General features: G+C 38.6%; 1 protein-coding gene across 1 annotated transcript in view; it reads left to right on the top strand.

Moving 5' to 3' along the window:
* The window catches only part of N4BP2L2 (NEDD4 binding protein 2-like 2), an 85,289-nt gene that overhangs the window by 41,017 nt on the left and 18,128 nt on the right, over positions 1–26,144 (top strand). The window contains exons 6-8 of the mRNA XM_010835919.1: positions 12,103–13,859; positions 16,763–16,848; positions 18,433–20,777. Of these exons, the coding sequence (XP_010834221.1) occupies positions 12,103–13,859; positions 16,763–16,848; positions 18,433–18,456 (1,867 nt within the window). The 3' untranslated portion in view covers positions 18,457–20,777. The remainder of the gene's footprint in view (positions 1–12,102; positions 13,860–16,762; positions 16,849–18,432; positions 20,778–26,144) is intronic.

The raw sequence follows: 26,144 nt of genomic DNA, 5'->3' as shown, positions 1-26,144 counted from the left end.
TTTTCAGTGTTTTATTATGATGATATAACAAAATAAATTATATATTTCTTTGTGAATAGTGGGTGTTTGTGAAGTAATGCCATTAGTATAAATTGTTGTTCATTAGCAGTGAAAATGAACCGCAAGTATTTTTAAAAAAGAACTAGAACTGCCAAAATCTTGGCAATTAAATTAGATTTGTAACAGAGAGGAGAAATGTAATTGATAGAATTGGAGTTAGTATCTTAGAATATTGAACTCATTTGCCTTATTAATCATGGATTTTATGCATGCAGTAGTGTGATCTTGTCAAGGGAAAATAAAAAGACTTTTCTGTATTTGAAGCAATCCCTTTGCTGTAATGAGAATTTACTTGAAAAGGTGTTAGAAGATTTGGAAATTAGCTACTTCCCTTGGAGAATTTAACTTTCAGGCAAATGTTATTTTAATCTGATATATCTTAAAATATATGCTGCTTTATATCGATACATTTTTAAAGAATTTGACTGAGGGTGGACATAACAAAATCAATGTACTTAAAAAAAATTAGGTTTTAATTTTGAGAACTTGCAGTTATTATTGGCAGTAATAAAAGCATGTCAAGAATTATCTCAAAGTGAAATCTTTGAGATAGAAAATGGAAATAGGAAAATTAATTTAATATACTATACTATAATTTGAATTGGAATTATTCTTGTTCATGACTATTGAAAATATAGAGAAATCACCAAATAGTAAAATAGCTTTTTTTTAAGAAGACAGTTATTAACAGTAATTGCTGAGTCTTACTACCTAGAACTGAGTTTGCACACAGGCTTTTTTGTGTGTTTGTGGGGGGTGGATTAGATTTATGTTTATTAGTTAAAATATGTTCAGTAAATCCATAAATGGATTTGTAATTCTAGAGTAAGGCTTAAATATTGAGAAAGCACTTTTGTATGTTTTTTCTCTTTGCTTTGCCTAATTTGTTTACTGAAGAAAGCCTTTATTTTTCTACTACAAAAGTAGTACATCTTCAGTGTAGGAAATTCTGGACATACAGAAAATGAAAAATACAATGAAATCAACCTCCATAGTTCACCACCATTAGTATTTTGCATATTCCTGTGTTTTTAAACATATATGTGCATATTTAAAAATATGTAAATATGCAAATACATCAGACCTTTATCATTGTGAGATTTGTAATTTTGACAGCTATATAGCATAATTTATTGTTTTTACACACAATAGTTCATACCTCTTAATCCTCTACTCCTATATTGCCTCTCCCCCTTCCCATTGCCTCTCCCCCTTCTCTCTCCCTACTGGTAACCTTTAATTTGTTCTCTGTATCTTGATTCTGCTTCTTTGGTTATATTCACTTGTTTGTTTTATTTTTTAGATTCCCCATGTAAGTGATGCCATACAGTGTTTGTCTTTTTCTGTCTGACTTACTTCAGTTAGTATAAGTCTCTCCAAATCCATTCATGTTGCTACAAATGGCAAAATTTTATTCATTTTTTATGGCTGAGTAGTATTCCACTGTGTGTGTGTGTGTGTGTGTGTGTGTGTGTGTGTGTGTATGCAGTATGTCCCTGACATTTGAATGGGCTCTGTTCTGAGAGTGCATTCATAAGTCCATTTAGTTTGTAAGTCCAACAAAGTTAGCCCAAGAACCCCACTAACACAATTGACTATATAGTACTGTACTGTAATAGGTTTATATTTCTCACACAGTAATACAGTAAAAAAACAAAAAATTTTAATCTTACACTAACTTGAAAAGAGTAGTACAGTACAATAGCTGGCATATAGGGGCTGCCGTTAAGTGAACAGGCAAGAAGTGTTATTGACTGGAGAAAAGAGGGTAGGAGGAAGATGTTCGAGCTGAAGGAGCATCAGCGATAGGAGATGGCGGGCAAGGTGGGATTGATGGAACGCACATATGCATCTTCTAAAGTTTGCAACTTGGAGGTTCATGTGCAGGGGACTCACTGTATATAGCACATTGTCTTTATCCATTCATCCGTTAATAACACTTAGATTGCTTCCATATCTTGGCAACTGTAAATAATCCTGCCATGAATGTTGGAGTGCATGTATTGAATTAGTGTTGCTGGTTTTTTTTGTTGGTACATGACCAGGAGTGGAATTGCTGAGTCATGTGGTAGTTTTAGTTTTTTGAGGAATCTTCATACTGTTTTCCATGGTGGCTACACCAGTTTACATTCCCACCAACCAGTGTACCAAAGTTCCTTTTTTTCCACAGCATTGCCAGTGTTTGTTACTTCTGTCCTTTTTGATGGTAGCCATTCTGACAGGTGTAAGGTGATATCTCATTGTGGTTTTGATTTGCATTTCCCTCATGGTTAGTAATACGGAGCATCTTTTCAGGTGCCTATTGGCCTTTGCATGTTCTCTTTGGGAAAATGTTTATTCAGTTCAGCTCATTATTAAATTAGATTATTTATTTTTTATATTGAGTTATGTGAACTGTTTATATATGTTGGATATTAACATCCCTTATCAGTCATATCGTTTGCAAATATTTTCTCCCAATTCAGTAGGTTATCATTCAGTTTTATTGATGGTTTCCTTTGCTGAGCAAAAGCTTTTAAGTCTAATTGGGTCCTACTTGTTTATTTTTGCTTTTATTTCCTTTGCTTCAGGAGACAGATACAAAAATATATTGCTACCATATGTCAAAGAGTATTTGCCTTTGTTTTCCTTTAGGAATTTTATGGTTTTCTAGTCTTACATTTAGATCTTTAATCTATTTTGAATTTATGTTTGTATATGGTGTTAAAAAATGTTCTAGTTTCATTCTTTTGCATGTAGCCCTCCAGTTTTCTCAGCACCACTTAATGAAGAGATTGGCTTTTTCTCCATTGTATATCCTTGCCTCTTTTGTCATAGATTAATGGACTATAAATGTGTGGGTTTAAGGGATTTCCAGTTTCTGGTAATGTAAATTGGAGGAAGAACCCAAAGAAATCTTCAAAGCGATAGGAGTGCAAATTATAGGTTTTTGTGACTTTTAAGCAAAACGTTATGGTTATCCTGCCTAAACTGGATTTTATAACAATTGTTTAGTACTTCATCTTTATTGGGTCATTTATTTAAATTTAATTTTTTATGGAAACTTCTGTTCTTGTACTCATTCTACTGATTGACATAATGTTTAATCAAACTACATAACTGTAGTACAATTATGATTATTAGTGTAAACAGACTTGGGGGTAAATTCCTCTGACTCCTTGTAAATATGCAGCTCTAAATAATAGGAGGAGAAAGGTATGGTTGTACTAGAAAAGAGCCATCTAGCTGCAAACATTTTGTGTCATTGGTATTAGTTATTCTTTTCTGCAGAGGCAATGGAAGGAATCTGTCAGTTAGGTAGAGGTCATTTAAGGGCATCCATATTAATCTTTACAACTCTGCAAGAAGGTAATGTTATCTCTGTTTCAGAAGGGAGACCTGGTTTGCTCAAGATCCCCCTTCTACCTTATTAATAAATCAAGACTAGAACCTGGACCTGGATTATTTCAACAACAGTCATTCCATAAAGCTGTGAGACCTCTCTTTTTTTTAACTGAGTTTTACTTCATGGGTTGCCCATGCTTCATAAATTTAGTATCTAGACTTCTGCAATAAGTAATAATCTTCCCGGCTCCCTTAATTATTTTCCTCATGAAGAACATGAAGCAATAACTTTTTTCTCCCCCAGCTTTGGCTATATCTGGATGTTCTCTCACCTTTGTCTTCAGGTCACAATTCACTTGGTCAGGTTAACTTTCCCCTGAGCAAACATTATCTTTCTGATTCTTAAAAGGTACACTCCATCCCTACCCAGGAGCTTGAATTCTAATCCATTATCTAAAAGCTAAATCTTATTTTCAGAGATATGTCACCATTTGTTCTTGTCTTATTTCTTCCCATTCTTTTTGAAAGCTACAGCTCATTCCTCCAACTCTCCTGATTTCTTCTCCATAACTAACTTATATTTCATGATGCTTCTTTTCTTTTAATGGTGCCATTCATCCCTAAATAAATCAGCATGAGTGCAACATAGGTTTGATGAGCCTTTTACACTTTATAAATAAATGTATATACTGACTAGGCACATGTAGTGCATATACATTCTTGAAGAAGTTATCCCCACCATTACCACTTCTCTTATCTCCCACATGCTTCACAAGTCCCTGTTACTGGTTTGTGTTTCTTTCCAGAAGGCCTGTTCCAAGTACTGGGACAAGTGTGGTCATTATACAGGTTTGAACCAGAACAGGTCTCTGACACACTTCCTTGTACAGTTAGTCTGATTTTCATACTTCTGGGCTTTGTATTTTTAATAAAAATTCCAGTCCTTAAGACTCCTTGGATTAAATTTTAGCAAACTGCTTTAATAAATTGCCTGATCTGTCAGATTTTAATAGTCTTTTAAGCCACCTCTTTCTTTCATGAGCCATGTTAAATTCTCTGCAGGTATCATGAGTTTTCATCATTGGTAGGTTTCTACTATCTTGTCTCTAATTAGATATCAGATTGTTCAGTTAGGTTGCTCAGTCGTGTCCGACTCTTTGTGACCCCATGGACTACAGCACGCTAGGCTTCCCTGTCCATCATCAACTCCCAGAGATTACTCAAACTCATGTCCATTGAGTCGGTGATGGTGTCCAACCATTTCGTCCTCTGTTGACTCCTGCCTTCAATCTTTCCCAGCATCAGGGTCTTTTCCAGTGAGTCAGTTCTTCGCATCAGATGGCCAAAGTATTAGAGTTTCAGCTTCAACATCAGTCCTTCCAATGAATATTCAGGACTGTTTCCTTTAGGATGAACTGGTTGGATCTCCTTGCAGTCCAAGGGACTGTCAAGAGTCTTCTCCAACACCACAGTTCAAAAGCATCAATTCTTTGGCGCTCAGCTTTCTTTATAGTCCAACTCTCACATCCATACATGACTACTGGAAAAACCATAGCCTTGACTAGATGGACCTTTGTTGGCTAAGTAATGTCTCTGCTTTTTAAAATGCTGTCCAGGTTAGTCATAGCTTTATTATCAGATTATAATTCATTTAAAAAAACATAGGAACTCATGAGGAATATTAGAGAAACCCTTATCTTTTCTGCTTTCTATAGGGACAGATTAATTTGCTGATTAAGACTCTGAGCTGGAATTTGAGGCAACTGACTCAGCAGCACTCCCTCCAAATCCATACCTTGCACAGATTTCTTTGTATCAGCAAATGGCTTCTTCATCCTTTGAGTTGTTCTGGCCAAATCTTTGCAGTCATTATCTTTTTTCTTACTCTCTAACCAATTGATTTTCAACTCTTACATGTCTTTCCTTCAAAATATGTCCAGAATAGGATTACTGACTCTACCCCATGACAAATGAATTAACTCCAGGAGGAGCCCCTGTGTTCATCAGCCTATCTGAATTATAAGCCGTCTACTCTGGTCTTTCCATTTCTCATATAAAATCTTGAAATAAAGTCTGATTAGCAAGATGGTTCCTGCTTCACACTACCTTGTCTCACTTTCTGTTGTTCTTTATTTGCTTTGATAACAGAGAAAAAAAAAAGTCTCAAGACAGTGTTAGGTTAGTGATAGCATGAGTTAAGACCAAAGAACTGCTTCGAAGAAAAGGACTCAACTCTTAACCAGCTGGGTATCTCTGTGTTTATGGACATGTGAGAATTTAAAGATGAGAGGAGGAGAAAGAGAAGCAAAGTGTTTTTGTAAAATTCTCTTTTTAAGTTGACGGGCAATTTTGTATAATGGGTAAAGAATATAGAATGGAGAGCCAGTGAGCCTTGGTCTGAATCCTGCCAGTAGCCATGTGACCTTGGGATTTTTTCCCCCTGGTTTTATTGAGAAATAATGACATCAGTTCAGTTCAGTCGCTCAGTCATGTCCGACTCTTTGCGACCCCATGAATCGCAGCATGCCAGGCCTCCCTGTCCATCACCAACTCCCGGAGTTCACTCAAACTCACGTCCATCGAGTCGGTAATGCCATCCAGCCATCTCATCCTCTGTTGTCCCCTTCTCCTCATGCCCCCAATCTCTCCCAGCATCCAAGTCTTTTCTAACGAGTCAACTCTTCGCATCTGGTATATCTGAGGTTATTGATATTTCTCCTGGCAGTCTTGGTTCCAGCTTGTTCTTCTTCCAGCCCAGTGTTTCTCATGATGTACTCTGCATATAAGTTAAATAAGCAGGGTGACAATATACAGCCTTGACGTACTCCTTTCCTATTTGGAACCAGTCTGTTGTCCCATGTCCAGTTCTAACTGTTGCTTCCTGACCTGCATGTAGGTTTCTCAAGAGGCAGATCAGGTGGTCTGGTATTCCCATCTCTTGAAGAATTTTCTACAGTTTATTGTGATCCACACAGTCAAAGGCTTTGGCATAGTCAATCAGTTCAGTTCAGTTCAGTCGCTCAGTCGTGTCCGACTCTTTGCAACCCCATGAATCGCAGCACTCCAGGCCTCCCTGTCCATCACCAACTCCCAGAGTTCACCCAGACTCAAGTCCATCGAGTCCATGATGCCATCCAGCCATCTCATCCTCTGTCGTCCCCTTCTCCTCCTGCCCTCAATCCCTCCCAGCATCAGAGTCTTTTCCAATGAGTCAACTCTTCTCATGGGGTGGCCAAAGTACTGGAGTTTCAGCTTTCGCATCATTCCTTCCAAAGAAATCCCAGGGCTCATCTCCTTCAGAATGGACTGGTTGGATCTCCTTGCAGTCCAAGGGACTCTCAAGAGTCTTCTCCAACACCACAGTTCAAAAGCATCAATTCTTCGGCGCTCAGCCTTCTTCACAGTCGAACTCTCACATCGATACATGACCACAGGAAAAACCATAGCCTTGACTTGACGAACCTTTGTTGGCAAAGTAATGTTTCTGCTTTTGAATATGCTATCTAGGTTGGTCATAACTTTCCTTCCAAGGAGTAAGCATCTTTTAATTTCATGGCTGCAGTCACCATCTGCAGTGATTTTGGAGCCCCAAAAAATAACATCTGACACTGTTTCCACCGTTTCCCCATCTATTTCCCATTAAGTGATGGGACCGGATGCCATGATCTTCGTTTTCTGAATGTTGAGCGTTAAGCCAACTTTTTCACTCTCCACTTTTACCTTCATCAAGAGGCTTTTGAGTTCCTCTTCACTTTGTGCCATAAGCGTGGTGTCATCTGCATATCTGAGGTTATTGATATTTCTCCCAGCAATCTTGATTCCAGCTTGTGCTTCTTCCAGTCCAGCATTTCTCATGATGTACTCTGCATATAAGTTAAATAAGCAGGGTGACAATATACAGCCTTGACGTACTCCTTTTCCTATTTGGAACCAGTCTGTTGTCCCATGTCCAATTCTAACTGTTGCTTCCTGACCTGCATGTAGGTTTCTCAAGAGGCAGATCAGATGGTCTGGTATTCCCATCTCTTTCAGAATTTTCCACAGTTTATTGTGATCCACACAGTCAAAGGCTTTGGCATAGTCAATAAAGCAGAAATAGATGTTTTTCTGGAACTCTCTTGCTTTTTCCATGATCCAGTGGACGTTGGCAATTTGATCTCTGGTTCCTCTGCCTTTTCTAAAACTAGCTTGAACATCTGGAAGTTCACGGTTCACATATTGCTGAAGCCTGGCTTGGAGAATTTTGAGCATTACTGTATTAGCGTGTGAGATGAGTGCAATTGTGCGGTAGTTTGAGCATTCTTTGGCATTGCGTTTCTTTGGGATTGGAATGAAAACTGACCTTTTCTAGTCCTGTGGCCACTGCTGAATTTTCCAAATTTGCTGGCATATTGAGTGCAGCACTTTCATAGCATCATCTTTCAGGATTTGGAATAGCTTAACTGGAATTCCATCACCTTCACTAGCTTTGTTCATAGTGATGCTTTCTAAGGCCCACTTGACTTCACATTCCAGGATCTCTGGCTCTAGGTCAGTCATCACACCATTGTGATTATCTGGGTCGTGAAGATCTTTTTTGTACGGTTCTTCTGTGTATTCTTGCCATCTCTTCTTAATATATTCTGCTTCTGTAAGGTCCCTACCATTTCTTTTCTTTATCGAGCCCGTCTTTGCATGAAATGTTCCCTTGGTATCTCTAATTTTCTTGAAGAGATCTCTAGTCTTTCCCATTCTGTTGTTTTCTTCTATTTCTTTGCATTGATCGCTGAAGAAGGCTTTCTTATCTCTTCTTGCTATTCTTTGAAACTCTGCATTCAGATGCTTATATCTTTCCTTTTCTCCTTTGCTTTTCACTTCTCTTCTTTTCATAGCTATTTGTAAGGCCTCCCCAGACAGCCATTTTGTTTTTTTGCATTTCTTTTCCATGGGGATGGTCTTGATCCCTGTCTCCTGTACAATGTCACGAACCTCCATCTATAGTTCATCAGGCACTCTATCTATCAGATCTAGTCCCTTAAATCTATTTCTCACTTCCACTGTATAATCATAAGGAATTTGATTTAGGTCATACCTGAATGGTCTAGTGGTTTTCCCTACTTTTTTCAATTTAAGTCTTAATTTGGCAATAAGGAGTTCATGATCTGAGCCGCAGTCAGCTCCTGGTCTTGTTTTTGCTGACTGTATAGAGCTTCTCCATCTTTGGCGTCAAAGAATATAATCAATCTGATTTCGGTGTTGACCATCTGGTGTTGTCCATGTATAGAGTCTTCTCTTGTTTTGTTGGAAGACAGAATGATCTCTTTTCATTTCCAAGGCAAACCATTCAGTATCACATTAATCCAAGTCTATGCTCCAACCAGTAACGCTGAAGAAGCTGACGTTGAACAGTTCTATGAAGACCTACAAGACCTTTTAGAACTAACACCCAAAAAAGATGTCCTTTTTATTATAGGGGACTGGAATGCAAAAGTAGGAAGTCAAGAAACACCTGGAGTAACAGGCAAATTTGGCCTTGGAATACGGAATGAAGCAGGGCAAAGACTAATAGAGTTTTGCTGAGAAAATGCACTGGCATAGTCAATATATCACTTTAAGATGTACAATTTAAGATGTACAAATTTAAGATGTACAATAAGATGATTCCATTTACATACATTGTGAAATGATTACCACAATAGGTTTAGTTAACATCCATCAACTCGTGTAGATGCAAAAAGATGAAAAAAATTTCTCTCTTTGTGGTGAGAACTCCTAGAATCTACTCTCTTAACAACTTTCCTATGAATCATATAGCAACTATAGTTACCGTTTTACTATGTTAAATCCCCAGTGCTTACTTATTGAATAACTGTAAGTTTGTACCTTTTGATCACTTTCCTCCAATTCTGCCCAACCCCAATCCCCACCTCTGATAACCACAAATCTAACCTCTTTTTCTATGAGTTTTTCCTGTTCATTTTGTATTAGAGTCTACATAGAAGTGAGATCATACAGTATTTGTCTTTACTTGTCTGACTGATTTCAATTACCATAAAGTCTTAAAGGTTCATCCATGTTGTCACAAATAGTAGAATTTCCTCATTTTTTATGACTGAATAATAGTCCATTGTATATGCCACAACTTCTTTATCCATTCATATATTGATGGGCACTTGTTTCCATGTAATGCTTCTGTGAACATGGGGTACAGATATCTCTTTGAATTAGTGTTTTTATTTCCTTTGGATATTTTCCCAGAAGTGGAATTGCTGGGTCACATGATAGTTCTATTTTTAACTTTTTGAAGATCCTCGATGCTATTTTCTATTGTGGCTGCAGTACAGAAAATCCTGAAGTTTCTCTTTGTTTCAGTTGCCTTTTTGAGATGGAAGTAAAACTGGCATTTGCCTTATTACATATGGTTGTTATGAAGAAGATTAGGTAAGTTTGTACATATAAAGGAGTTAAATAATCTTAATACAGAGTAAGTGTGCATTAAGTAGCTTTTTTTTTTTTAAAGAAAAAAAACAGTTTTCAAAGTAGCATTGTGGACCTTAGAATTCCTGGTGGCATAAGGAGCTCTAAAAATTTTTGTGATGAACTATATATAGGAACCCAGTTCCTTAGTTTAGAGTTCTCCTTCCTTGTGCAGTAGAAAACTGTTTAAAGGGACAGTGGCTACACATTAAGTGCATTCAGCTCCACAAAGTCACAAGGCCTGGAGTGAATCTTAAGTCCATTTAGTCCAATAAATAAAGCAACAGCAAACACTCATTCTTTTATACCATTTAGTCCAATAAATAAAGCAACAACAAACCCGACTCATTCTTTTCCTCTTTGCCCTACAACAAGATGGTGCATGTTTGGACGAAGACAGTGGAGTTTGTTTTCAGAACAGCAGACCTGTCTGCAGTATGTATTTTACAACTGACTGCACCTTGGACTTCAACTAGACCTTTCATTGGAGTCTGCTAGAACTGACCATGAAGGAGAGTTCTGCCAAAATTGCCATTCTTTACTCCTCATCCTTTTTATAGAAACCCCATCTTAACTGCTTGTCAGAATTTGCTGTCCTTAATGTTCTTTTTTATGTTAAAATTTTTTTTTTAAATGAAGAATAGTTGATTTACAATCTTAATGTTCTTTCTAAACCAACATCAAGGAATATGTAAACAAAGGCAGCAGCAATTAGTTAACAACGAATGAGGTATTCAGGGGTCTTGCCTATTGAAAATTGCCCAGCAACATGGGATGGAATAAATCAGGCTAGAGGCTGGGGTAGTTTTAATAAGCTCTTCTGTCCAACGCCCAACCAATTTGACTGATTTCTCTTTTCCTCATTATCTTTCTCTACTTCAGTATTTGTTTGCTTGTCTAATTGTTTATTTTCCGTTCCTCTTCCTGGGATTTTTTTCCCTCAGCTATGTCTGTTGTCCTTCCTCCACTACATTTTAACTCTATCTGTACATTGTGGAAGAGAAGATAACCAAACCTTTATATTTTAAATTAGAATATTTCCTAAGTCCTCTGTTTTTCCCTCAGGATCTAAGATTGCTTTTAATTAAGGGACACTGTGAACTTTTAGTGTGCTTGATGTGAGCACTACTGCTCATTTGGGTAGAAAAATTTTCACTTGAAACTGTCCCTGCCATTGTAGGATAGTTAACACCCCTGACTACAGTGCCAAGTGCCAGTGACCCAAAAATGCCTTCCCACATTTCCACACACCCCACAGAGCAGTGGTGGAGCCTCTGATTTAGAACCACTGCTTACTAACCTATTAGAAGCATATCATCCCAATACTGAATTTGGCTGCTCATCATCAGCTGTTCTTTACAATTTGATGGAGCATCTTAGTTGGCAAAATTTTTATGACTAGAGAAAATCTACTACTTGAGCCATTAAAGCTGTGTCATTTAGACTGTATCTGTCACTTTTCAAAATTCAAGATGTTGGGAAAAGTAAGTTGTTTATTGGTGCTTTGCAGTGCTTAGTCACTCAGTCATGTCTGATTCTTTGTAACCCCATGGACTATATCCCACCAGGCTCCTCTGTCCATGGGGATTCTCCAGAAGAATACTGGAGTGGGTTGCCATGCCCTTCTCCAGGGGATCTTCCTTACCCAGGGATCGAACCCAGGTCTCCCTCGTTGGAGGCGGATTCTTTACCATCTGAGTTACCAGGGAAGCTATATATATATACACACACACACACACACACACACACACTTCATATATATATATACACACTTCATATATATATATAAACTTCATATATATATGTATACTTCATATATATATATATTGAGTATCTTAAGGAAAACATTAGATTTTCCTAAAGTTACTTGTTTATGAAATGAGTTGTAAGTTTCTCAAAGTGTATTCATTTTTAATTTAGAGGATTAAAGTTTATAGCTCAGTCAGTAAAGAACCTGCTTGCAGTGCAGGAGACGCGGGTTCGATCCCTGGGTCGGAAAGATTCCCTGGAGAAAGAAATGGCAACCCACTCCAGTATTCTTGCCTGGAAAAGCCTATGGACAGAGGAGCCTGATGGGCTACAGTCCATGGGGTTGCAAAAGTCGGACATGACTTAGTGACTAAACCACCACCATAGTACAAAGTGCACACACACTTTAGACTCTCTTGTACTAATGATTTGTAAATCTGCACATTGAGTATAATGTTTTAGTTTATATTGTTATACAAGTAATTAAGTTATAATTTTCTTTTTATATTTCAGAGAAAGAGATTTGAAGAAAACTGGGCACAGGTTCAGCAAAGCCAGGAAGAGAAACAGAAAAAGAAGTAAAAAGCAGAACAGTCATAATAAAATCATGGAGGAAAACTCATTTGAAACCTTAAATTATCTTACACCAGGAGATCAGGACCCATCTCAGAGTGAAGAGGAAGACTTAGAAGAGACCAAAAGGGAATCAGAGTGTTCCTTAACTGTTAGTCTGAGAAATGAAGTGGGAGATTTTTTGAATGTCCATAAGGATAAAAGACAGGAAGACATAAATTCTGAAAACAGTTTGCCAGATGTTATGTCTGTTGTTGAGTTGGACAGTCCACCAAAGAATTACCTCCCTAAAGATAATGATGACTTGTTTCTAAGTTTGTCATTGATGCCAAATGAAAGTTCTGTTTCTTGTCCAACAGTGACTCAAAATATTTCCTGTGTAGCAAGTGATGACTGTTCTGTTACAGAGGTAGAAAAGCGTATTGAAAATAGGAATATCATGACATTAAACACTCAGGACAAATTTGCTGAAGCCCCATGCTTATTTATGCAGAAGGGAGAGATGGTAGATGAGAGTCTCCTGAATGAAACAAGTCTGTGCCATCAATATACATCTGGAACATCAGATAAAGTTTTAAGAAAGGAACAAGCAGTAAATACAACTAAAAACAATAATTGGGCTTTTTTCTCAAATGATTTGTCTGATGGTGATTTACAGTTGGGCTCTGATAGACAACCCTATTTTGGTAGCTGGCCTGAGGGGCCTCATAAGTTTATATGTGAACAGAGACCAAAGAAAGATAGACGGCAAAAGCTGGCTCATCCTGACAGCAGGGGGCAGTTGATCAAATTGATCTCCACTTCGGAAGGGCCGGGAGACAGTCCAGAAACATTGATAGAAGAGAAGCTATCGATAGAAAATGAAGACTTGTCATCTCCAACTGAGAATATAGATTCTGTCATAGAAACAGAGACAAATATCTTTGAAAGCCAGATCTTTAAACTGGATATCCTGAAGAGTACCTTACATTCAACAGAGAATAAAAAGAGGCAGAAAAGGATTTTCAGTCTGGCACCAAACTTTAACTTACTGGGACAGAGTCATACCAATGTAAAAGAAATGGGGAAATGTGACTTGTTAACAGAAAGCCAAGGACTAAAAATTATTTTGGAAGAAGAAAAAGATGAAATTTCAGAAATAAATAATGAAGAGAATAAGCAACACATTATGACCTTCGATTATCATCCGTCATGGTTTTACTTTGACATTTACTTTGACATTGTCAAAGATTCTCTTCTAAATGTTGGTGGACAATTTTATTCTCATTACCTGCTATTTAATAGAGTAAGGCATTCTGTGTATTTTTACAGAAACCCCATTCCTTCTCTTATGCTACAGTATCCATCTAGCTTTTGGAAGATATCTTTTTCAGGCAAGAAACTGTTTTCGACTTTCAACTCTCAGAGAAGAGTAGATGATAAACTAAATGATGTAAGGTTTACTTCTTCAGAAATTTTAAGTAGCCAGCCTGATACTTTGTACTCTTCTAGTGTCACCTCTGATCCTCACTCCTTAAATCAAAGTTTTGTTGAAAAGCTAAAGACATGGGAAGAACCTAGGCCTTTATCGTTCCTACAAACTCAGGATAACCAAGATTTAACAAGCCCTGACTACTTTGATTCTCTTGAGCTACCATTATCACAGGAGTTTGCCTTTCAACTAGTAAAGCTTTTTGGATCTCCTGGAGTTCCAGTAGGTAAATTGAGTTTATTTGGTACAAATAAAAAGTCCAGTTTAATATATGTGAGTAATTTTTGAGGTGTTTCTACCTCATGTTAGTGATTTCTTACAGTTAACTGATCTTGCGATGCTTTTCAGAGATGGAAGTGGAGGATGTATAGCAAATGGTGCTTGATGGAGTCAAGCCCCAAGTCCCACTGCCAGATCGACCAGTAGTCTGAAATGTCTTTGAGCATGTTGAATACTTGGACTCTCAATTTAAACAGACAGTAGGAAGAATGAAGAATGAGACAGGCTAACAGTGATTGGTAACAAATAGAGATGGACTGCTTTATTTTTGGAAAAATCTTTCTGCTTTCTACATTTCCCTTGTTTAGCATATGACCCTTTCTCATTCACAGTTGGGCTTGTAGATATGAGAATAGTAAAATGATGGACAATGAAAATTAAGTGATGAAAAAAATACCTGAAATCAGTTTTAATTTTTAAAGACTGTCTGAGAAGGGTAGTGAAAAGAAGGTTAGGAAGGAGTCTGACTGGTTGACTTTTTTTAATATTATAAGTAATATTGTTATAACATTATAAGTAAATATTCTAAGTAAATTTCCTCTAAATAATATGCCTATTTAAGATACTGAATATCTTAAAAAGTAAATGAAGAACATATCCCAATTTTTCCTTGTCTGTAAGTCAGTTGCACATGTTAATGATTTCTTGTAATTATATGTCCCCTTGCTTGGGGACAGAAGCTGTAAGAGCTAAGAAGTAAAGCTCCAGTCCCTGCATCCAATATCTTCCTGATAGTCTTTTTCTTCTGCACCTACCATTGAGCCTGTGATTCTCTCACACTTTAACTTCCAGTGGTTTTTACTTTGCTCCTGAACTTCTGCTGTTTTCCATGTATTTGGTTAAATCAGCTCAGACCCAAGATTGGTTAAATCTCAGAGTCTGAGGACTGACAACTATCAACCTGTTCTGGTGTCATTCTTACCATTTTTATAAACTTTATGAACAACCACATCGTTACGGTTTGCTGCCATTTTCTATCTTCCTAGATGCACCAAAGAAACATACCAATTTAAAAAGTTAAATTGCATTTGCTTTTAAGCCAGGAATCTTATTCCAAAGTTCATATTCTGAAATTATATGCATAATTCTTTGTGTCGTTTTGTGCCATTTTTCTGGGAGAAAGTCCTTAGATTTTATCAGGTTCTCAGGGATGACTGTGACCCCAAAATGTTAATAATCACTGCCTTAGATCAGCACCAGAAAGCATGAAGGCACTAGTGGGAAAAGATTCTAAACCTCCTCCCCTGAATGCACAATACCATCATAATCAACAATAATGATCCAGCATCCATTAATTAAGCTTTGGAAAGCTTTTTAGAGGAAATAGACCTCATTCATCAAGTAGCTTACCTTCTAAATGGGGAGACAAGACTAACACAAAACAAATTATTGTGCATAGAAAATATAAATGATAAACTTATGAATATTTTACGAGTGAGGTTAGCTGTGCCAAAGGGATTGTAGAAGAGAATATGGGGTTGTGGTTTTGTCTGGGATGGCTCCAAATGGGAGTGAATTGTAAACTGTGCTTATATCATACAAATGTGACTTAAAAGAAAAACAGAGGGAAAGAATTTTACATTTGGAAATAGTGTATGCTTGAAAAATTCCTGCCTGGCTAATCCCATGGACAGAGGAGCCTGTCAGGCTGCAGTCAATGAGGTCACAGAAATAGGATCTCTTTGTGAAATGAGGTCTGAGCACGAGCACAAGATGCTTAAAAAAGGAAAGGAGAAAACTCTTAAGTGGAGGCTGTAAACCAATTCGTTTATAGCCGAAGGTCGAAGGAGCAAAGCTCTGGCATATCTACGGCCTTGTCAATAAGACAGGGAACTTGGATTCTATTATTAGGAAGTCTGTAGAAACTGTATTGTTGGAGAAGACTCTTGAGAGTCCCATGGACTGCAAGGAGATCCAACCAGTCCATTCTAAAGGAGATCAGTCCTGGGTGTTCTTTGGAAGGAATGATGCTAAAGCTGAAACTCCAGTACTTTGGCCATCTCATGCGAAGAGTTGACTCATTGGAAAAGACTCTGATGCTGGGAGGGATTGGGGGGCAGGAGGAAAAGGGGACGACAGAGGATAAGATGGCTGGATGGCATCACGGACTCGATGGACGTGAGTCCGTGATGCCATCCAGCCATCTTATCCTCTGTCGTGTGAGTCTGGGTGAACTCCGGGAGTTGGTGATGGACAGGGAGGCCTGGCATGCTGCGATTCATGGGGTCGCAAAGAGTCGGACACGACTGAGCGACTGAACTGAACTGAACCGAACTGAGACACAGTAGGATTATATAGTAACCATATATAGACCTGAAGAAACCAAGCTACTCGTGTTGCTAGGGATGTGCAAGTATAGGAAGAATATCTTGTATGGTTTAATTTGGCTGATTTGTTTAGATCAATGTGTGGACTTGCTTATGAGTATCTTAATTGTGAGGATTTTCCCCCCATACACTCTAACGTGGAAGGAGCAATTTGCAAGAAGACTGAACTTGCTGTGCTTGCAATATTCTATACAATGTCTCAGGAAAGGATGCCTGCCTAAATTTTATGCCCTGTGACAGTACCTGCTGCTGATGTGTATATATTTGTATTTACACGAGAATATGAACTAAGATACACATCACTTTACATATATACCTAAGCATTTTTATTGAGTCTGGGTAGCGTTTGCTAATAGGAATCTGAGACAAACTAATTCCTGCTTTAGCTGTCACTGAAATAGCTTCAAAACCAGGCTTTTATCATTATGGAGGTCTAGATATCATGTTTGCATATCTTCATATTCAGCGTAAAACTATGTGTGACAGGAGAGATGAAATTTGTTCTCTTCCCCCCCACCCCCAGAATCTTTGTTGCCAGAAGACTGTGTGGTTCCCCTCGACCGGAAGACACTAAAGATGATCTACCTACAGTGGAAGACGTCAGTAGAGGTATATTTTTATGCTTTCAAAGATCTCTAACTGGTTTCTCTTTTTTTATTATTAATTTTTAATGCAATTTTTAAAAGTTACTTTCCATTTATAGTTATTAGAAAATACTGTCTATACTCCTTGTGTTGTATAATACATTCTTTTTAAAATAATTTTATTTATTTATGGATGTATTTTTGGCTGCTTTGGGTCTTTGTTGCTGCACGTGGACTTTTTAGTTTCTCAGAGCAGGGCCTACTTTTAGGTTGTAGTGTGTGGGTTCTCATTGCCATGGCTTCTCTTGTTTCAGAGCCTATAGGCTCTAGAGCACAGGCTCAGGAGTTGTGGCACACAGGCTTAGGTGCTCTGCGGCATGTGGAATCTTCCTGGTCCAGGGGCCCAAGCCCATGTACCCTGCATCAGCAGGTGGATTTCCAACCACTGGACCCCCAGGGGAGTCTGTATAATACATTCTTGAGCTTATCTTACACCCAGTAGTTTGTACCTCCCACTGTTCCACCCTTATATTGCCCCTGCCTCCCATAACCACTAGTTTTTTCTCTGTATCTGAATCTGCTGCTTTTTTGTTTTATTAATTAGTTTGTTGTATTTTTAGGTTCCACATATGATGTTTATAGTATTTGTCTTTTCCTTTCTGATTTATTTCTTAGCATAATGCCCTCTAACTGGTTTCTTAAAAAAAAAGAAATCCTGTTCATCAAATGTAACATGAAGAGCTACATCCCTTGTATTAGAGAAAGGATGTATGTGAATGGTTGGATAACCTATGCATGTTTCTTTCAATTAGTCCCAGAGAGAAAGTTGCATTTAACTCCCTAACGTTGTTGTAGTGTAGGCTGGTATAAGGGTCAACTGTGGGTGACTCAGGTGCTTGTCAGGAGAGTCATTTATTTTTCTTTACATCTTTTTCTTCTGTCCACCCCTCAATCTTGTTATAATAGAGTAACAGCTACAAATTAGATTCATATTTACTTAACTTGGAAGCACCTCATTATTGGTACTCTGGTGGCCCATGATGGTTCTGACAGGCTATTAATTTCCCAGGCAGCTGGAGGAGGACTGGCTGAGAAGGTTAGAAAGGTAACGGAGACTCTGGAAAAGCCAGTCCTCTGTATCATGTAATGAGGAGAGGCTGGAATTCTGTTTACCTTAGTTGGTAGTTACTTAAATGTGCCCAAGGACCATGCTAGAGGTACATTTTGAAATAAATAGTAAAATCAAGGTTTAGGGAACCATTATAGAATTATATGTTCAGGATAGTAGGTATTTCTTATCTTTTCATGTAAACACAGCTATGGGAAAAGTAGATTCATTTGTGTGCTCAGGTAGTAAAACCAAATACATTTTTAAAAAATTTCTTTTTTCTCCTCATTTGCATGGTGACCTTGTTGCTACCTAAATACATACACACACACACACACAAACGCATGGATACTTTAAATGTTTAAACTGACATTTGTGTTTATTAGGTTTCTTTCTCATTTGGGGAGTGTTCCTAGTGAGTTAAATGATGGTGTAAAAACTTAACCCCAGTGCCCTATAATTAATCATTATTATTATATGTATTTTAATTATAATTTCTAGAAAAGACAGAAGAAGATTGGTTAAAAAAAATGAGAATTCCTTGAACTGTAAGTACTACTTATTCTGGAGACCTGTATATGATCAGAAGGAAATGGATGTTGACATTATTTGGTTGTAATAGCTCATATGTACAATTGAAGAGTAAATATAAAAAATGTAGTCTGTTACCATAGCAACCCTGTGTGCTGTTCACGTGTGATGTTTTTATTTCCTTTAAACGTAGATCTTTTTGTGAAATACAACAAAGCTTAGATTGTTGCTACCAAATTTATTTTCCAACTTTATTTGTTAGAATATATTTTAGAGCATTCTGTCAATACATAGTTTATGATGAATTCTCTTCCCCATCGCCCCCCTGACAGATTGATATATGATGAGGGCTGGGAATTAGGGATATAGGTTATATTTAAATATTAAAAGATTCTCTAGGAAAAGAGGTAAAATATGTAGACAAATGCATGTTATATTTTAAACTTGACACAAACTGACATTAAAATAAACACATTGCACTTTTTTTTCAAATACCTAAATTATGAGATAAACACAGCTGCTACTATTTCAGTATATATCTGCATTTGATAAGAATTGAATATACTCTGCATTAACCATATGTTTTCTCTTTTCATTATAACTCTTATTTCTAAGAGTATTCTGTGTTTCCATTTCTCAGCTAACTCAGAAACGCACATATACCCAGTAAAAATATTTCTGTTTGTTTTAAATAAGGTTCTGCTGAAAGAAGGGGAAAGGCTAAAGATTTGGGAGAAGAGATTAGATATTTAAAGGACCCACAGTGGCAATCCACTCCATTGTTCTTGCCTGGAGAATCCCAGGGACGGAGAAGCCTGGTGGGCTGCCGTCTATGGGGTGGCACAGAGTCGGACACAACTGAAGCGACTTAGCAGCAGCAGCAAAAAATGTGGGATAGATAGAGGAGGGGAAGAGATTCCAGAGAAAGGACATGAACAAATTCATTCATTTGTTCAGCAAATGTTTATTGAGTTGCCTCAGTTTAGACATTTTTCTACACACCGAGGATGTAGCAGTGAAAACTGGCCTCATGGAGCTTATGTGAGGATTGAAGTTAGGAAGTGAGTGTTTACCTTTCCCCTCTGTGTGACAGCAGGATAAACAGCACACAGTAAGCATGGGCATATTTGGCAGTGGCTAATTCGGCAGGTCTTTTCTATATGCTGATTTTGTGTCAAGGACACTTTATGAACCATACTTTTGACTTTTGTGTTCATCTTTTACATTCATGCTAAACTGACTGCCCTCTGTGAACCTCATAGAGCAGACATCTCTAATTATTAGTCTTCTCTTGTTGGGGAATTTTATGAGTGCTTTAGCTATGTACAGGATTTTTATAATTGTAATGATAATGGGCCTTTTGGTTTTGTCTTTGGCATAATGATCAGTGGGCCTCAAGTGGTAAACAGAAATTTAAAAAGAAGGAAATAGCAAGAGAATGTGGTTGGCTCTTGGAGCCTCAAATCCTCTTCCTGCTGGTGGCCAGAGTATTTATACTGCCTCACTCCTTTAAGGAGGTAGGGCAGCCTGCTGGAAAGAGAATGGGGATTCCCATCTTGAAGTTCCTGCCGACCGGGTATGTGACCTTAAACAAATTGTCTTCTCAAAGCTGCAATTTTTTCACCTGAAAAAAAGAAAAAAAAAAAAAAAACTGGTTTATGATACTCATCTGTCATGGGGATATTAAATGAGGATTAAATGAAATAAATTGTGCAAAGTTTTTGAAAAATAATAGGCTCTTAATAAGGGTTAATTCCCTTCCCCTGAGTATCTTTGTTGGTTGCAGCTTTGATTTGAAGTGCTCCTGGCAGAGCAATGTATTGACTTAATAAACTTGTTAACACATTTGCATGAATTAAGTGTATTTATTTTTAACTTTACAATGTAAAAAGCTGGATCATCAGGGAATGGGACATAGACCAGGTTTTGATTTAGAAACAGAAGGTTGGGCAGAATCCAGAAGACAGGCTCTTGAATGAAGCAAGACCAGGCAGGGTGTGGGAGCTGTGGGGACAGTGTGAAATTCTGGATGCTAGTTGTAGGGGTGTGTAAATAGTCATGAGCTTGGGAAACTGACAGCAAACTCCATTCTTGTCACCATTCTGTCTGGACTTGTCTGGGCTTGTGTTTGTTTGCAGTTGAATTCTCCATCTTCCAGGTACTGTTGAAGATCCTGATCATCAAGAAAGAGAGCTCAGTGCCAACCCGAAGGATAATGTAGAGTGATATAGTCATTGGACTGAAATTGGTTTGAATAATCTGTTCAACTATTCTGATCAGTTTCCTGAATACTAATAAAAAACTCAGCAAAAGAGGTAATAACTTGAATAATTTATTATCTAATTTTGAAGATACTTGCCCTATTTTATTTCATGAAGAAAATAAGACCCAGGAAACTTGAGTAGATTATTTTAAAAATTGCATTGGAATAGAAGGATAGGCCCCTTTATCCACATGTGGGTCAATGATTCCATTTGTAGAATTTCAAATCCAGAAAGCTCTGAAAACCAAAAGTTGTTTTGTTTTGTTTCTTAAATGTCTGGCATTAAAACTAAGTTGGCAGCAAAATTTGACCTGAACAGTCAGGTTAGTTGTACTCCTTATTTACCCCAGTTAGTGTGACTTTTCAGAAATTTCACTGGAGAAATATTAATGTGTTTAATTACCAGGGGTGCCCTAGACCTCACTCAGAACTTTCTGAATTCTGAAACAATTCTTACCTCAAGGATTTTCTTTAGGGATTGTGGGACTTGCACTATACTACTGTAACTATTATTTTTATTATTGCTATTATTTTAGTTTAATTGTACTTAACAGATTTCAAATATGGAAATTCATATTTGAAAAACAAGGTGTGATTTCTCATTATTCAACATGTAGGCATTTATGTAATCCCTATTTTCAGAAAGGGAGCATTGCCTACCTTATCTTACCTTCTACTCTTCTCATCCTGTTTTATCTTCTCCAGGGAATAAACCTCCAGGCTTCTCTAGAGGGCCGGCAGCTGACTGTCTGTGGATGTTTGTTTCTTAAACAGACTTTTAACTGACTTTCCTATTTAGAGCCCCACCTCTAGCCCTGAATTTTCCAGTTGCTGAAATTTTAGGGGTTATGCAGAGTAAACGGTATTTCTTCTTGGCTTTCTATAATTCAAGTTTTGTTTCTTAATTGTTTTTCCAAATTAGTTAACACTAGGCCTTTTGCTTTCCAGTTTTTAATTATTTTGTTGCTGTGATCTTTTTTCTTACAGTTTATATTAATATTTAAAAATAATAATCATATCCCCCATTCTCCTAATGCTCCCCCCACCCCCCAAAAAAAGCCTCTACATTCTCCTGGGGTTTCAATGAGAGAGTGGAAGTTAACTATTTGTATTCCTTCTGCTTGGTTGGGAATTGAGTGTTTTATTTAAAATAGCTCAACATTTTCCCTAGTTCATTTTGTACAGTTTCAGTTTATCTTTCTGCTAGACCATAAGTCTGATCCAGACAGAGACCAAGGTATCCAATGTTTGATTGAACTCCCTGAGATCTTGCTCTCTGTGCAGGCTCCTAGTGCTGTTGTGAAACTGGACTCACCTTTGGCCTAGAATGGAATGATTTCAGACAAGAGATGATAAGTATTAGGGTTGAAACACAGATGGCTGCAGAGGAGACTCTGGCATCTGGCAAATCTTTGCTTTCTTAGGGCCCTTCAGTAGCAACATTTATGGATTTCTAATGAATACACCACCATGGCTGTGCATAAGGGTAATAGTATAAATATTTAACAGTGAGTATGGCATAGCTAATGACCAATTCTGAGACTCTGTGCCGTATTGAAGCGTATCAGCTAACTATCCACCCAGGCTTGTACTTAGGGTCCAGGATGCCCCCAGCTTTCTCCAGCCACTACCTTTATTACCTTGCCCTAATTTCCAGAATGAAGCTTTAGAAAAATGGGCTGGGATGACTTTCCCTACCTCCCAGGCTTCCTCTTCAAATCTTACACTCCTCAAGTGTCCCTATGCATAGTGGCAAATACTTGGTGCTTGGAAACAGATTATGGTTATCGCCTTGGGAGAGGCGTATGACCTCAAATAGAGGGATGGGATGTAGGAGGCAGTGGTAATGTGAGGTTAGAATGAGCAAAGTCAGTCTTATCCAGAGGACATTTCTTTGTTGGCAGACTTATCCCAGGCCACCGAGTCCTGAGCATTTCCCCTGTTGATTCAGCCCAGCAGACACTCTGCATGACTGCCGTCCCATTGTCCCCCTTCCCTAATCTCTTCCAGTTTCCTGTATCCTTCATCCAGCTTCTAGGGGAAGGACGAGGGAAGAGCCAGAAAGGAGGAGTTTTAAGTAGAGAGGCGCTACCTCTGAATGGCCAAATAGTGCAGTGCAGACTGGTGGAAGGTGAAAGCTGGAGGTGCTAGAGCAACAAGGGGTCCCCCAGAGAAACAGCTAAGGAGGCACAGATGGATGCTTTCCTATTCTTTCAATTCATGTCATTCATATATATATATATATGTAACAAGGTAAAAATGTATATAAGACATGTTTTTGAGTAAAAATTCAGATCAAAACTTTTGGTAGGGAAATCAGATAAAAGCTTTTGGTAGGGGAAGAAAGGACATAGAATGAGAATTGAGAAGCTACTACCTCTATTTTAAATGATTCTCCTCTGTTACAGGGTCTTTGGTTACACCGCTTTGGAAGCTTCATCTTGGTTTCAGACTTTCTGCCATATGGCATCTCCAGGGGAGAAACCTAGGGCTGATTTAAGCATTCCAAATTGTGGAGTATTTGGAACTGTAGATTCAAGGGTTAAATTTCTGGTTTCCATGAGCTCTTCCTGTGTACCCCCTTGTTTTTCCACATCTTGTTAAGCAGTAATAATTAGAGAAAGATTTGAATGTTTCTTTGCTTGCCAAAAACTACTTCTAAGATTATTTTCTTTACCTCATCATAGCAATGGTTTGTAGGACAGCAAAGTGAGATTGTGCTGGTCATCACATTCTAGAGAAATAGAATAGAACTTGAGAGCTGAAAAACCTGGTTGGATGAACTGAGGGCATGAAGGAGTGTTAATCACAGGGATCCTCTGACCCGGGGTAGCCCTCCTCTCTGGAGGCTGCCACCTTGTTAGGGCAGTGAGGATCTGACTGTAGACGTTATCTGAGAGTACTGTGACCCTCAGAACTGCTGATGTGGTCACTGACTGTGTTTACATTACTCCTCAGTTGAAGTTGTCCCTATCTTTGTTCAGTCTTAATCTTTAGTAAAGCCCATGCTCAGACTCATTCACTGAGAAGGCAGTTCAGGTCCATATACAATTATTGAGCACCTCTGAACGTCAGAGGCTGTGTTAGCTCTTGGGGTGACAAGGGTGACGCTGTCTTTGCCTTTGAACTTAGTCTAGTGGGAAGAAACAGATACACAAACAGCTTTAAAGGAACTGTGGTTCTGAGGAATAAATTAGGGAAAACAGAGCCTATTGACTAGTTAAATCTGAGAGCTAAGAGAAAGAAGTGTCTAGGGTCACTTTCAGATACTGCCAGCCTTTTTCTCCTCAATTCTGTCTGTCCTTTGTACTTTCTTTCAACAGATCCACTTTGCTGGGGGGGAGGGGGCACAGTCCTTAAGTGTGATCCCTGAGCCCCGACTTCAGCTGTCTGCTCTAATCTCCATCTTCTCACAGGGCAGGAATTTCCAAAGCTCTTGCCTCCAGCTCCAGGCCTCTCTTCTAACAGCACACTCACATTTCCCAGGACCTCCTTCATTGCTCCAGCTGCCCCCTACACTGCAGTCTCAGTGTGCCCAAACTTCTAGTCCCCAAAGCTGTGTGTCCTGCTGCCCTATCCATGCTGCCTGGGACACCCTCTACAGAAGGAAATGGAAATGGACAGAAGTCGCATGCAACACTGTCCAATAGAGATATGTCAGCCACATACATAATTCAGACTTTTCTACTAGCCACATTAAAAAGCAAAAAGAAACAGATGAAATTAATTTTAATAATATATTAACCTAATGTACTCACCATACTATCATTTCAACACATGAATATAAAAGTTATTGAGATATTTTACTTCATTTTTTTCATATGGAACCTTCGAAATTCAGTATGTATTTTAATCTCACTTGAAAGTGAAAAGTGAAAGTGAAAGTCGTTCAGTTGTGTCCAATTGTGTCCAATTTACGACTCCTGGACTATACAGCCCATGGGATTCTCCAGGCCAGAATACTGGAGTAGGTAGCTGTTGCCTTCTCCAGGGGATCTTCCCAACCAAGGGATGGAACCCAGGTCTCCTGCAGTGCAGGTGGATTCTTTACCAGCTGAGCTACCAGGGATGCCCCAGTCTCACTTGGACCAGTCATATTTCACGTGTGGCTTGTGACTCCTATATTAGAGAACACAAGTCTAGAATGGAAAAGGTAGTATTTGAGGCTGGGCAAAAAGTTCTTGTAAGAAGTATGCTAGGATACATAGAAGTATGATAGGATACATACATGATAAGCATCACTATTTTTATGATTCATCTATAGTCTCTGTTCCTTATGGTTTTCCCCTAATATTTAGAGAAGCTTTTGAGATTTCAGTGTTTCTCAGCAGTGCTAAAAATCCTTGCTCAGATGCTGGGAAGGGATATGTCAAGAGAGAGTAGCTCACCGCCCTGTCCTCCCCTGCCCCTCCCTAGTAGAACCCCAAGAGGAAGGTGAAATTCTGAGCATAGAGCCCCTCCCTGCTTGGAGAGTGCCTTCCAGAGCTCATTGTGCAATTCCTGGGTTTTGTTTTAGAAGTAAATTGCTTTTCTTCACAGTTCCTTTTCAAAATTTTCATACCTTAGCTGCCTGAAACAAAATGTATTTGCTTTACAATGGTTATTACAGCCCAAGCCACCATGTATCTGGGATTTTTCCAGGATGGTGTTAATTTTCAATACTGTCTCTTTCAGTCCACGCTTCTTAGATTTTAGTTCAGAAAATAGGATCTTTCTATCACACTCTTGAGTGTGAAATATTGGAAGGTACTGGTGATCAACCAACTGGCGCTCACCAGTTCCCAGAACTTAGAACTGAATTCTGGATGCTTCTCTCTAGTGTCAGTAGACTGCTCCTTTCCCTGGGGAGCTGAAATAGTTTCTGGGGAGACCATGTCTTTTCAGGCAACAAAGCGTGTACCTGGGCAGTAACCCTTCTTTCTCAGGAGGCCTAGTTTATACTACTGTTCATAAATCTGTCTGAGTTTTAAGGGGTGCCTTGTTTTAAAGAAGAGATTTCTAAAGTTATGTAGAAGCAACAAAGCTTTCTAAAAATATTTTTGGCCCGCTGATAAAGAAGAATTTAAAAAAAAAAAAGGGTGGAGGAGGGGAGAATTATATAGGTCCTGGGAGAGTGGCATTAGCCACTGGGACACCAGCCAGATATTGGTGCTCACAAACTGGGGGAGACTATGGTTTTTACTGTTACTGTTCAAAATGCTGTTCACGTTCTCTTCCTCAACTAAAATTATTTCACTTTCAAGGCCTAGTGGGCGGTGGGATGGGGTAGGGCTTTTGCAGAAGGCCTGCCTTCCACACGGGCCGCCCGGGGAAGTGACCAGTGTCCTGCTCGGTGGGCCCAGGGCGACAGGGGCAGGGAGGCATGGTCTGGGCTGGAGGTGAGGGTGGGCGGTGGGAGGGGAGTGGAGGTTTTCCCGGC

This window comes from Bison bison, unplaced genomic scaffold (assembly GCF_000754665.1).
Source record: "Bison bison bison isolate TAMUID 2011002044 unplaced genomic scaffold, Bison_UMD1.0 scf7180017864056, whole genome shotgun sequence".
Lineage (NCBI taxonomy): Eukaryota > Metazoa > Chordata > Mammalia > Artiodactyla > Bovidae > Bison > Bison bison.
This window is presented reverse-complemented; position numbering and strand designations above follow the sequence as displayed.